We start from the raw sequence: 14,848 nt of genomic DNA on the forward strand, positions 1-14,848 counted from the left end.
CATAATTTATTATAATAATAATAATATAATAATTAATTCATTTTGTTATTTACGCCTGTCTTTTTCCTACTGTGGCATAATTTCGTCAATGAAAAAAGTTATATGTTAAAACAATTTAATTGTGGTAGTGTATCTGAAATAGACCAAAACAAGCACATGTCAAATGTTGGGTAACTTCCTACCTAAACAAACCCTTACACAGAGTTATAGCTCCACCTAGTGGTGAATAATTGTATTTGTCAGCTATACATTAATTAACACAAATCTATCTCTGTGACAACAGTGTTTTTGTTGCCTATTTGAGGTAATCTAATTTAATTGAATGTAACGGATTGGTAAATATGTTGATTTAATTTGATTTGTACCAAGTGGGGGAAAAAAGTCAGAAATGATCCAAACACAAGATCAAAATGACAGTGTGGTTAAATCTATTTCACATGCTTAACCCTAACATTGCATACATAGTTGGCATGTCAAAGAAGATTATAATGTACTCTCTGCCCGAGCTGGTGTTTTTGTTGCTCACTCACTTGAAAACTCTGTTCAAGTGTGAAATTCTTGCACTTTAATTATCTCGGCCTGGAGACGGAGACTCTCTCTCTCTGCATAAAGAAGAGGAGAAACTGTACGGTTGACCTACATGTTTAGAAACTAAACCTAATCATCATGCCAGCCTAATTTCAGCCTATAAATTATTGTGTTTTTGACAGAAGCAGCCAGATGTTTTACTTAACTTGAGTAAAAGATGATAGTGAGGAAAATGACTACTATACATTTACTTAATTTTGAGGTATTCCACTTGATTAATTTCCATTTTTAATACTTCATACTACATTTAGATTACAGAGATAGTTACTTGATAAAATGCAGATTATAACATTATATTTATTTAGCTGATGCTTTTATCCAAAGCGACTTACAATAAGTGCATTCAATTATGTGGATGCAACCCAACTATGCCATCTGCTACAGTATAAAGAGATACAGAAGGAGTTTTTTTTTACACCACACACAGAGGAAAATATTAGGGCTGCAACTAATGATTATTTTCATTGTTGATTAATCTGTTGATTCATTTCTTGATTAATCAATTACTTGTTTGGTATATGAAATATCAGAAAATGGTGAAAAATGTTGATCAGTGTTTCCCAAAGCCCAAGATGACGTCCTCAAATGTCTTGTTTTGTCCACAACTCAAAGATATTCAGTTTACTGTGATAGAGGAGTAAAGAAACCAGAAAATATTCACATTTAAGAGGCTGGAACCAGAGAAATTTCACTTTTTCCCCTAAAAAATGACTCAAACGGATTAAATCAATTATCAAAATTATTGCAGAGTAATTCATTAGTTGACAACTAATTGATTAATTGTTGCAGGCAGCTCTAAAAAATATATGTAGTTTATACTTGTTACTCTACAACACTAGTCTAACAACTACAGTAATTAGTTTCTTTGAGGATAAAGACTTTACACATGATACGCTCATTAAATATAATAATATAATAATAATAATAATAATAATATGATGAATTGACAGATTAAACCACCTAGCAACAGCTACAAGAGTAAAATGCTGTTTATTAATCCATGAGTCATAATAATCCAATAAAATAGTTTACAATTTACATGGGCAATACTTTATTTTGCTCATACTATTATGTACTTTAGTAAGATTTTGAATGCAGGACTTTTACTTTTAATGGTAGCATATTTTTACACTGCTGCTTTGTTTTACTTAAATAAAAGATCTGAATACTGTCAAATAAGTGGAGTAAAAAGTACCATATTCACCTTAGAAAGATAGGCTATAGAAGTATAAAGTAGCATAGTAAAGTGATATTTGGGGGAAGAAAATAAATAAATAAGTAAATAAAAAAGAAGATAAAATAAATAAAATAAAATAACAGCCAAACAAACAATTATTATTATTGTTATTATTATTATTATTATTATTATTATTATTATTAATAATAATAATAGTAAGTAATTGAGTGGAAAATAAAGTGAAATTCGTTAAAATAAAAATACTATAATTTTTACACTGCTACTTTGTTTTTACTCTTTTAATAGCAGTTTTTGCACATGCGAACCAAAGACAAATTTCTGTCTTTTGTACACAAAAAGCAGATAAAGTATTTTCTTTCTATTCGTCTAAGCTTATTAAATATGATGAATTGATAGATTAAACCACCTAGCAACAGTTACTACAGTAAAATGATGCTTACACATTAATCCATGAGTAATAATAATCCAATGATAATCCAATTACTACAACTCACATGGGCCGAAAAATAGTTCTGTATTTTGCTCATAATATTATTATACTAAGTAAGATTTTAAAAAGCAGGACTTTTATGCTACTTGTAATGGTAGTATTTTTACACTGCTACTTTGTTTTACTTAAATAAAAGATCTGAATACTTCCTGTCAAATAAGTGGAGTAAAAAGTACCATATTCCCCTTTGAAATAGGCTATAGAAGTAGAAAGTAGCATACTTGGGTGAGGAACAAGTACTGTACTTGTACTTAACCTACTTTCTACCTCTGTGTTTTATATTATATTTGAGCCTCAGTGGAGTGGACACCTTGGCTGGAGTTAGACCAGAAATGGGCGGGAACATTGGAGGTAGCTGTTGTTTCCTCCCGGCTAGTACAGTATGTACACCACTGTACATAGATACAGGAAATAGTACATGATGGGGCAGGGAAACACTAAAAACATGCGTCAAAGAACCATATTTTTAAGTCAGTAAAAGAAACAAACTTGTTTATAGCTAAATACATTTTGCAGTAACGTAACGTTTTTAAATCTTTTCTAACCGATAATACAGTTGAGATGTTTGCAAATCGTCGATGGTTTAAATACAGAATGTAGTTATCAGTCCTGTCTGGAGTAGTGATGTGTCGTCACGAACGAGCCGGCTTTTAAGTGAACGATAAGAGCCGGCTCACGTCCGAGAGACGTTTTTTCTTTTTTCTTTAATTAATTCAAGGCAGAATGATAGGACGATCTTCTCCGCGCCACGGGCACTCCATGCACTGACTGTGACCGAATGTTGTGTTAATGACGTCCGTACGACCAATCAGGTGATGACAGACAAGGATCAAACGATCAAACAGGGAAGGGCGGGAGTGCACGGTGTGCTGAAGGTCTACAGGTACAGAACAGGAGGAAGAAGAGGAGAGAAAGAGAGAGCGGTGCGCGAATAGCAGACAAGATGAGTGACAGTCGGAAACGAAGCAGCATGTAAAATTATGGTATTCTGGAAATTACAAGGTTTAGTATAATTAAATTGAATAATTTAAGTGATATAGATAGATAGATGGATGGTAACTTTATTGATCCCGAGGGAAATTCAAGTTTCCAGCATCTCAGTTCCATAGTGCAAAACATGTTAGTAAAAAGGCAGTAAAAAAGTTAGTAGTGCAAAGTACAAAGTACAAAAAAAATATACCAGATATAAAAATACAAGGAGTATTAAAAATTAAAAATGAATATAGTGTGGGGTAACAGCTGTGATACACGACTATTAAAAAAGTGACTATAGTGCAGAAGAGACTGTTAAAAATGAATATAGTGCGGGGTAGCTCCAGTAACTTAGTCTAAAGTGCACTGTATGCATTATTATATATGTGCACACATACTAATCATAGGTCAAAACAGCTAAAGCTAAATTTGGCTGAATTATAAAAGGCAGAAAATAATGGTAAAATGAAGAGCCATTTGGGAGCCGAAAGAGCCGGCTCTTCTTTGGTGAGCTGAGCTCAAATGATCTGCCTCACTAAAAAGAGCCGCAATCCCCATCAGTAGTCTTGAGGAACATAGTAGCCTCGGGTGTCTGAACTGAAACACTCGGGTCTTTCCGTAAAAAAATCCGAAGTGGCGAACTCCGTCCCACAAACTGTACCGTAACTGTAACTGAAGCTCCACCATTGGTTAGACGAGTCCATCCGCCGGGGAAACGGGGAGACGGGGGAGGCGAGCTTGATGAATGACGGCCATAGCTCTCTCTGTTGACACTTTAAAGAGAGAGCCAGACATACATATTTTACATATACACCGTGTTACTAGTAGATGAAGGAGGTGGAGGAGCGGTTAACCGTTTCTATAGTGATGTCGGTTGGACTGCGTGACGACGGGACAACAACGGTGTCGAGACTGAGCGGACGGTTTTCACAGGTTGATGATCCTATTTGGCAGCGAAGCCAGCAAAAGTAAATAGTCTTTAGGCTGTTTTCTAGTAGGCGTACAGTTAAAGGAGAGCTAGGCGGTGCCAGCGTTAATTCCTGGATGAATACAGCCCAGCATGAGAGAGTGAAGGGTCGCTGAAGTTGCCGCTCTCACTCGGTCTCCAAGCAGCAGCGTGTAGGAGGCTCGTCTCGTCTCGTCTGTCCGTCTATAAGTGACCCGTCTCGTCTGCCACATTTTGACACATAGCCAATCAAAATCTGTTATTCAAATCCGTGCAGCTCTTATGTCAGTGACCTATATCTCATGCATGTGCGCCGAGAGCCCACAGTAACCTCTCAGACAGCATGGGGATCAACGGGTTAGACAACCAGCCAGCTGCAGATCCTCCTCACACGGAGCACAGAGATGCTCCAGAGGATCGGGGTAAAATCGTGCAGGAGGACAGCGACGTGCAGCTGATCGAGGCCGGTAGCAAGCCGCCTCTCTCCCCGGAGTCTGAGGTCCAGGTGGAGGTGGTGGAGGAGCAGCATGGCCACGGAGAAGCATTCGTCCCTCCTGAAGGAGGCTACGGCTGGCTGGTGGTGTTTGCAGCCACCTGGTGCAATGGCTCCATCTTCGGCATTCAAAACTCTTTCGGCATCCTGCATTTGATGCTGGTGAAGGAGCATGCAGACCCAAACGACAAGACGTCTCAGTTCAAAGTGGGTGAGTACTAGTCTACCAGACAGTCTGCTGACTGCTGAGGCGAGACAATATACATCAAACTGGTGCACACATCTTTGGATGCATGCATGCTTACAATCACTCATATGGGGGGAAAAAGTAATTGTCAGTGGATGATTGTAATTTGAAAAAATATCAGCATGATGAAACTATATTTTCATGTAACAACAGCTTAATAATAGTAGTTTAAGCTGTATATGTATCTTATATGGGCAAAACATATTTGTACTTTCACTGGAGGTTTGTTATTTGAAAGAATATCTGCATGATGAAACTATATTTTCATGTAACACCAGCTTAATAATAGTAGTTTAAGCTGTATATGTGTCTCATAGGGGAAAAAAATAATTGCACCTTCAGTGGATGCTTTGTAATTTGAAAGAATATTTGCATGATGAAACTAGATTTTCATGTAACACCAGTTTAATAATAGTAGCTGTACATGTGTCGCACACACATGTATCTATACCTCTATCACATAGATATGTGGGTCAGCTCTGAGTTCAAGTGGGTTTACCCTGCACTTAAAGTGGCACACTAAACACAGTGTGATATTACATTATATGTGCCTCGCCAGTACATTTAAAAGTCTGCATACTGTTAGAAAAAGTGTCTAAAAAAATGCTCCTTGTTTGAGTTTTGGAGAGCACCATTCATTAATCAATCATTAACAGACATTTAACTGACCAGCTGTCTACCTGCTATCCATTCATAAACACCACTTTAACTCCATTAACTCGCTGCTGCAAATCCATTTCTTTTAGTCACAAATGGCCCTTTGATAAAGTTGTTCCCTGGAGGGCTGAAAGTTATAGAAATGTACCACAGACATTTTAACCACTTCAAAAGTGTGACCCGACAAACTTTCAACTTTTTGCCCCCCCCCTACATATTCCACAGAATGTGAAATATGCAGTATTTGATCTATTATTACATTGCTTTTTTTGTTTTCTGCTTTTTTCCCCCTGTACTTGGACTGTTCACACAGTTAAAAGACATGAGAGAGATTGAGAGATAGGGATGACATGTGACAAAAATCCTATGCTAGATTCAAGACATAGACACCACTGCAGTGCCTAATATAGTATATAAAAAGCTAAAAGACCTTGTGATCATTTCTATGAATACGTGTCACAATAAAGCTGCTATTGACCATTCATTCAGGACCAGAATAAGGCCAATGTTCACCCGTCTGTCTCCCTGCGTGCTTCAATTTAAACTATTCTGGTGAGGATTATATCACAAGCTCTCACTGGGTGGTGCAAACTTGACTATGATACAGCAAATATACTGTAGCAGACAAGGAGACACATCTTAATATAGAAATAATGACTGACGCAGCGTTGAAGGAATGAGACCATTCAGTCTCCAGATGAAGTTTGAAAACAAAGCCTCCATTAATAACTGACATTTTCTTGCTTGTGTTTGTTACCATGTAGTAGAAATGTGGAGCTCAAAAGCTGAAACCTAAAGTCAGCACCAAATTATTGTTTGGGATGCACCGATTTATTGGCCGGACATTGGTATCGGCCGATATTTGCTTTGTTGACTGTCATCGCCCTGTCAGCAAATAAGATGACATTCGCCGATGCCAGTGGCCGATGTTTATCTGTTGTGTTGCGTCTATTTTGCTGGTTATTCTCGGACAACAGTAACCAGCTGCTGATTCGGAAAAGAAGCCACTGGCTGGACACAACTCTGGCACGACGGCAGGTGCCATGAGCTATGTGCACTTCATCCGCTCCCCAGCGGCATTCTGCCGCTACTAGGGCTGACCCAAATGCTTCAAAGCTTTAACCTTTGCTATGGTAGTCGACCTTCAAATCATGTATACGAATGTTTTGTTTTAAAAAAAATACTAATATATATCTATATGTTAGGGCTGTCAAAGTTAACGCGATAATAACACCTTAACGCAATTTATTTTTTACACATTAACGCAATCAATTTTTCGGAGGTTGAAGCAGGCTCAGTTTTAAAACCGGAAAATCTAAGGAATCCATTGATACCAACCACGTCATAGTAGCTTGTCGCGAAGGAGGTTAAATAACGCTCCAAACTTCAGCTACGTTTTGGCAAGGAAAAACTGGCATGGCCGTTTTCAATGGGGTCCCTTGACCTCTGACCTCAAGATACTGTATGTGAATGAAAGTGGTTTCTATGGGTACCAACGAGTCTCCCCTTTACAGACATGCCCACTTTATGATAATCACATCACATTTTTCAGACTGTCTGAAGAAGAGCATGTAATGATGAGATGTGCCAATAAATTGCACGTAAAGGGAGCTAAATATTTAATATTAAAGGTTGTTTCATAAATTTGTAGGATTGAATTTGTGCTCATTCAAAGACAGTGTAATGAAATGCTGAATGACTTCAAAACAATTCAGTTATCTTTTATAATGAAGAGGTCTTTATTTCCCCGGCACAAAAGGGGAATAAATAACGGCAAAATAAACAAAAACATCGGTAACAACCACTGACTAAATGAGTAATTACATGAGTTCTTTTATAGGGATGAATTTTCCAATGGCCGATTCTATGAAATGGTCTGTTTTCGATTATAGTACAAAGAAATGTTTTTGAGGAGGGGAGTGGCGTGTAACAGGAGGAGTGGGTATTTTCTTAACTTCCTGTCAAGATCCACAATCACCAGCGAAGGTTAAGGTCAGGATGTCGGTAGGGATTACGGCTCTTAAAGCTGTTCCCTGGAACAAATTCAGCCCTTTCTCATCAGCACGAAAAACAAAGAGGAAAGAGAAAACATACAGTGAAAATGTGCATGATCTCGCTCATTTGAGTACAGGTAAATATCTTTAATGGCATCTTGCACCTTGACATTTCTAATTTATGCGAAGGAAACTACTGAGTCTGGGGGCAGCGCGACAAGGCATCACATTACTTTCAGGTTTTGCGTGAGAGTCTGAGAACATGTTGGGCCTGAAAACAGACACCACCAGGCCAGATGTATTACTTAAAGTATATCCACAGAGGACAGTTGCTATCGGGGGGATTTTTGGCTTGTGAAGGATTTCATCTGCAGCCGTTCCTTGGATTTGATTCTTGGTTGTTCTCACATGTGCAAGGATTAAGCTAGTAGGCTGAGTGCCGACCTTTCCCCCTCAGAAGAACAGAAGAAAATAAGAGGGGAACGGTTTAACAATAGTCACAGTTGTAAAGGCTCCTTTTGATCAAGAGGGAACAGTCAGGGAAAGTTTAATCCACATGTGGAGAACATCTTAAAAACATGTTTCACAAGCAATAAACTACGGGACCATATAGGAGTAGAGGCAACAAGAAGAGATTACCATTACATCTTTAAACCAAGCCCGATTAAACTGGGTATTTATGAAGCCTTGAGGGGTAAACAAGAGACTTTCAAAATAGCTCAGAAGTATCAAGGTGGGGGATCAGCACAACTCTTTTTTTTTTTTTAAAGTAAAAGAAGAAGGAGCGGGTTATGAGTTGCAGATGGTAGTGTTTTACTCAATAATTACAGCATGGCACGGTCAGAGGGTTCATTCCTGTTGCGATCACATGTCAAAAGGTGTTTGTAACCAACACAACATTCTTTGAAAATTAAAAAAACTGTGGTCTATAATGAGTGGGTAGTGATGAGGTGATGTGTGATTGAACATAAGGGAGACTGGGAAACTGCATGCAGCCCTGTGTTTACTGCAGCAGAGTTCGCAAAACTGAGAATATGTGTGAAGGGGCGGAAGAAAGGGACTGAGTGAGCGAGGGATTAATGTTTTATTGATACTTGAAATTATTTCCCATAATATACACCACCAGCGTGAAACAGATCAGTGGGAACACTGCGATGAAACATTCAAGTACATTGTGTCCTGCTTGTGTCTAAATGGAGAACGAGAAGTTACTCGAGTAATATCAACTTTATTTTAGATTTTTCTTTTTTTTTTTTTGGGAGAATTTCAGTGCCAAAGTCATAAAAGCAATCCAGGCTCCATTAGTGATGCTGCACCATCAGTAAAATCAGTAAATGAAAGGTGTTTTTTTTCACTTTAAGTGGACAGACTATAAATCTTACTGACAGCAGCATTTGGCCGTTAACCCAGTTTTCCATTAAATATTGAAAAGACACTGATAATGTATACATGCCACAGAGGAAAACCACGCTTTTAACAACATAAGTCGGAAAATGGAAAGATATCAGAAGGTTTCAAGCATCTCTGTGCCACATTTAAACATTGACGCCCACTTAATTGTATATAGTCCAGAGTGACTGCAGTAATCTTTATGATAACATACAAGTAAAACTATTCAGAGACTGCTGTGTGTGTGTGTGTGTGTGTGTGTGTGTTCAAACGTCGAGTTGTGTGTTTTATCATGCCGCTGTCCTCTTTGTGTAACCTTGTTCTGTCTTATTTGGCTTGGCAATCATTAGTATTTGGGTAAAATCAATATCACTTTAAAAAATGTTTTTATTGAAGTCAAGTATTATGATTGTATATAACCGTAACAGTGAAGCATCTCCCTGAGCAGAAGCTGCAGATAAACAGCCGGCGTTTACTCAGGGATAAGTGTACTGGAACTGTATTCATGTCAGGGTGGAAAAGCCTGTAAATCAGCACACTAAAACTTAACTGAAGTGCAGGTTAATCAAATTTGTATAGAATTAGCAGTTCTTTAACTCATTTGTGTGCCCGCAACTGAAATGTTTTATTTCCTTTGGTGGAAGTGCTCTCTGACATTTTCAAAATCTGTTTGGCTGAAAGTGAGTTTTTCTTGTCATACTATATCTAGTGTTTGGGCGCATGGGACTACTGTTTTTGCAATAGATTCCATTATATTTGTGTAAAAAACAGCAGTAGGCTTGTGCAAATTGGCTTTCGGATCATATATGGAGGACTGAAGGGATGATTAGTTTTTACTACGCCAATATTAAGGCGATTTGAACTTTTTTTTTTTAACTATCAGAACTAGGATGTTAAAATAATCTCTAGAATCTGCGCCCTACTGTGCATGTAGAGATGTTTCTGCTGGAGCGGCATGTCCGTTCACTGAGCCCCGTTAATCAGCACGAGTGACGAGTGAATTTTAAATCCAAACGAGTTTGCAGTCTCTTTTCCATGGATCTGGCACCCCACATCTCTGTTCTCCATATGTCTGCTCACCAAAACTTTGCTCTGCACTCCATAAAATTAGTTATGGACATGATTAGGATTGTGATATTAAATATCAGATAATAATGTGAAACGTAACATGATGCTGTGATTTTGTGGCGATCAGTGATCTCATGTAACCTCGATATGAAAATAAAAACGATCGCCCAACTCTAAACTATAGTCCCATGTGCCCAACTACTAGATATAGTATGATAAGAAAATATCTCAGAAACTACAAGGGGCACAATCAAGTATTTATGAACTCATACCAAGCTGAATATCAAAGATATGCACACATATGCAGTGTAAATAAATATTTCATATGGAAAACATTTATTAAACACAATGTTTGCGGTTTTTCCTCCTTTTTAAAAAATCCTTGACTATTAATAAAAGTGGGATTTTTCACTTAAAAGCCAAGTCTCAACTCAGTAAAGAGAAAATAACAGTCAGGATTCAAACAGGTGTCAGTGCCGTCACAAGCGAACTCCTCCGATCATTAACATACCGCTGTGCTCGGTGTAGTGCTGTATTGTAGCTCCGCTATCCCCGATTTCACCAGCATCTCCGGGGCAGCTGGAAATCCCAGGTTGGCAGATCAGCGAGTACTGTGGCATTTTTGGCATTCCAGAGGGCAGGGGAATGGGTTCAGGTCGGATCAGAGTCTCTGAAAGCTCCACATACTCATAAAACGGGTACATACAGATGATCAGAAACAGGGCTGCTTTGTTGAATGTAGGTTTACATTCAGTTTTCTTGCAGGTGCAAATGTAAATAGTTGCGGAAAAAGAAGCCAAACTCTCCCTATCCGATACAAAGGAGTGGATAGGTGATAAATAGCATCTTCCTTTTCACAACTAGAAGCAAGCGTATGTGGGAAATATGGTGTTAACTTTTGAGAAAAACAAGCTCTGAGAATCCCACCAGCACGAGATAGAGGCTGCCAGTTGTATGTTTGTATTGGAGTAGCACAACAGATTGTGTATCGTCGAGAGTGAAGTCGTGCTGCTACACTCACATGTGACACTCTCTGCAAAACATATCCAATATACTGCATATCCATACAACCCTCTCTTGCATTATTAATAGTGTCAAGCGGTTTGCACAGCAGTGAATATTGGTAGTTTGGAGCACGATATGACTCGGAAACATCTGAAGGAGTTGCCGGTGGTTAGTGAGCGGTACCAAGTAAACAACTTCAGGGAGCATCCAGAGGTTCAATGCTGTCAAAACACATTCTGTCACCGCTGGTACGCAGGACAACAGGGATCAATGAACCCAAATGCAGACAGTTGGAGGTAGCAGGAAGCATTCAGTGATTTATTGTAAATGCCATACAGGCAATAGCAGACAGGTAACAGGCAGCATTGCAATTATGATGATGTGACAATGGAACAAAGGATGTGGACCGGTATATGTAGAGAGTGGCAGATGCAGGTGAGGAGGTGGGCGGGGAACGCCAGGCAGAGCTGACTGGAGAAGTGGGAACAGGTGCTGTGGATGGGTGTGGCAGTCAGGTGATGGGTAAAAGGAGGGAAAGTCCGAGGGCATCTGGTAGACGGATGGAAAATGGCAAGATTTGGGGAACTAGAGAGGAGGCTGACTTGTTTGAAGACACTACTCCACCCACATCTGTGGCAGCCGGTGCACCAAATGACTTGCCTTACACTCCGCAAAGTATGCAGCCTGACCTGATGTACTGTATGGTAATAAACCAGTTGCGTAACTGATGCTTAAACAAGAATTTATGAACACAATACCCATGTCATCAAACAGTATCAGCTTATGTAGAACTACTTTGTTGAAATTACGAGGAAGTTTGACGGCAATGTAAATATCTTTACTTTATTTCTTCTTGGCATTTGCTTGATACAACGCTACTTATGCTGAGTATCTGCCAAGGGCCTATGGAAAGGAGGCTGGGTCAGGGGCGGACATGGGTCTTGGGGTATGTATGGGGCATAACACATGCGCAGTGTAACTGAATCTGCAGTCGTGCGTTGCGATTGGCTCAATTTCGGCAAGTGCAAGGGAGATTTCACTGCGCATGTGTTATACCCCCAAAGATATGACCCAGTGACCCAGCCTCCTTTCGATAGGCCTTGGTATCTGCTAGCTACCTTCTGAATTAGCTTGTTTTGCTTTCATTAGGGTTGTACGATTTTGAAAAAATATCTTATTGACTATTATTTTGACTGCAATTACCATAGGATTTGCAATTTTAGAGGGAATGATTATTTTTACCTTGTTATTCTCATTTTCATCGAAAAATATAGGAAAATGATTATATTATGATTTTTGCAGGGATCTGTACCAAACAAGGATGTTTCCTTAAGTCTGTAGAATATGATGCGTAGGCCAGGACATCGGCACTACAATATTTATTTAAAATTGGTATTTTGACACACATTTCACCTTTAACAAATATTGCGCATTTTGCGATTTGAAAATTGCAGAAGGCCATTTTGCGGTTCCGATAAAATTTCAATTAATTGCGCAGCCCTAACTTTCAGGTGTTTTTATTGACAGAATCCCTCAAAATTAAGCTTCTGTCCTTGCTCTGGTATAACCACAGTTTATTGACAGTTAAGTGCACTGTCCAATAAGACCTGTTGAGGAAGTGACTAATCAAAGCTAAAAAGTTGAGTATTTGGGAGGATTCAACTGAAACATTTGCAGGCGTCTGTTCTGGTAAACATGACTCATAGTTGGAATATACCGGATACAATATCTTCTGAAGAACTTGATGATCAAAACTAAGACATCACTTAGCTTGGTAACCTTGCAACCCTACCCATCAACAATACACCATGGTAATTTTATAGCTACTCTTCGTTATGATCTTTGGCTAGTGAACACTCTTAACCATAAAAAAATGTTGGTGGATCCAATGCTGCTAACTAGTGCCGTGCAACATACTGTAGGAAAAACATCAAATCATTATATGTTTTTTACCCAATTTCCATGCTGTATAATAGTGTCTTTTAGTGTCTGTGTTTTTCAGCTGCAGCCTGTTCGCACAAAGACGTATGAATGACACGATAATGCGCAAGGCTTTTAGCGTGCAATAAGAACACTTTACTTGCTTTTGGCGTGTCAATTGTACGCAATGTAGTCTGTACTGACTGCAATGTAAACGCTCAGAGCTATTGACGTAGAATAAAAAGCGAGAAAGACCGCTTATGGCGGCGTGTTTGTTGGATGGATCCAACGAGCACACAACTTTTAACCAGGAGACTGGTGTTTTGTAAGTTACATTAGTGACGTTTGTCACGTCTTTTAGTGACGTGTTTTCCGTGTTACGTTGTTTTCGTATGAATTTTTCTTATTTTAAGCCCAACCATGATGTTTTGCCTAAACCTAACTATTTTTGTTTTGGCGCACAAATGACACGTGAAAAGCCTATAATGTGTCCTCATGTCACACGGAATGTCCATGTAATGTCGTGCTATTTATACGCCTTCCTGTGAGACCGGGTTGTCAGTTGAAATGACCATGTACATCATACAACAACATATTGCCCAGCTCTAACTCCTGCAAAAGGCATTAAATGTGGCCAAGAGGGAATGGGCTTGTACCTCAGCTTTTCCGTTTATGTTACAAAAATATGTATGACGATTGTTTTCTTGAACTGTGAGTACCCAAGACAATTACAAACACAATATGTTGCATTGTTTAGTTTATGGAATATTTCCCCCCTGTGTCCAAGGAAAGCCGTCAGAAGGCATTTGGACAGCGATCCGTTTTTTTATTGTTTAGGCACACTGGATTTAAAATGAAACAAGGACTATGAGTTTGATTTGTTGGTTCAGTCAAATTCCCCAAAAATATTGTTTCTTACTTACTGCAGTGGCATCTATATAAGTCTCAGATTTCTGCATACGTTGGAGGTAGATAACATTTTGTTGGTACTGCTCAAAGCATTGAAAGCTTTTTAAAAAGTCAGCAGCAACACATCTTTCTAGTTACAATGTCTTAGCCTCTCATGATAATCCACAGAATGCTGTGAACATGAAAACTTTACTTTATCAGTAAAACTGAGGGACTAAAAGGTTATAATTCCTACGCTGAACTTTTGATAGGAATTGTTAACATCCTAAAATTAAAGCTAAAAGTTGGCTCTTTAACCTTATTTTTTTTAATTCCCTGTGGAGTATAAGGCAAACATAGCAAAATGATGTCACTGTCCAAATACTTTATTACTGCACTGTAGCTGCTAGTAAACAAGCGACGCAGTCTTTGTGAATTTAATTTGGGCTCCTTATTGTGACCGCAGTGTCGAGGTAGTCGTTCCATCACGGCTATGTAAATACACATATGGATGTCTGTTGTTTTGAAAGCAGTGAGAGGACCTGAACGACACAAATGACTCAATGTTGGTAGACAAGGTGGTTTGTTTGGCATGCAGGATATTTATGTAGATAATGAACTAATCTAGGACCAGTTTCAGCTTTGTACTTACCCATGACATCAGCCAAAGTAGACACTTATTCAAACATATGAATATATATATAAATATGGTCCTATAGTACAGTGGTTCCCAAACTATTTTCCTTGAAGCCCCCCTACTTGTATCTAAAAAAAGCTGAGGCAAATTACAAATCCTCAAACAAAATCCTCAATGTGAATAAAGTCATTCAATGTATTAAATAAGTTAGCCTATTTTTAATAAATCACCTTTTTTTAATGAACATAACTCGTCAGTTTGTGAGCAAAGAGTTTTTTGACCGAACTGAAATGGTTGTTTTTGTAAGGCTAAACGGCAACAAATATCCATTGAAGAAGAATATTCTGTTAGATAAT

At 38.6% G+C, this 14,848-nt stretch overlaps 1 protein-coding gene across 1 annotated transcript in view; it reads left to right on the forward strand.

Annotated features, from left to right (window-relative positions):
• The first annotated feature begins 3,802 nt into the window (after positions 1-3,802).
• slc16a2 (solute carrier family 16 member 2) overlaps positions 3,803-14,848 on the forward strand; it is a 33,365-nt gene continuing 22,319 nt past the window's right edge. The window contains exon 1 of the mRNA XM_074648684.1: positions 3,803-4,898. Within this exon, the coding sequence (XP_074504785.1) occupies positions 4,538-4,898 (361 nt within the window). The 5' untranslated portion in view covers positions 3,803-4,537. The remainder of the gene's footprint in view (positions 4,899-14,848) is intronic.

Source organism: Sebastes fasciatus, chromosome 10, assembly GCF_043250625.1.
Source record: "Sebastes fasciatus isolate fSebFas1 chromosome 10, fSebFas1.pri, whole genome shotgun sequence".
NCBI lineage: Eukaryota > Metazoa > Chordata > Actinopteri > Perciformes > Sebastidae > Sebastes > Sebastes fasciatus.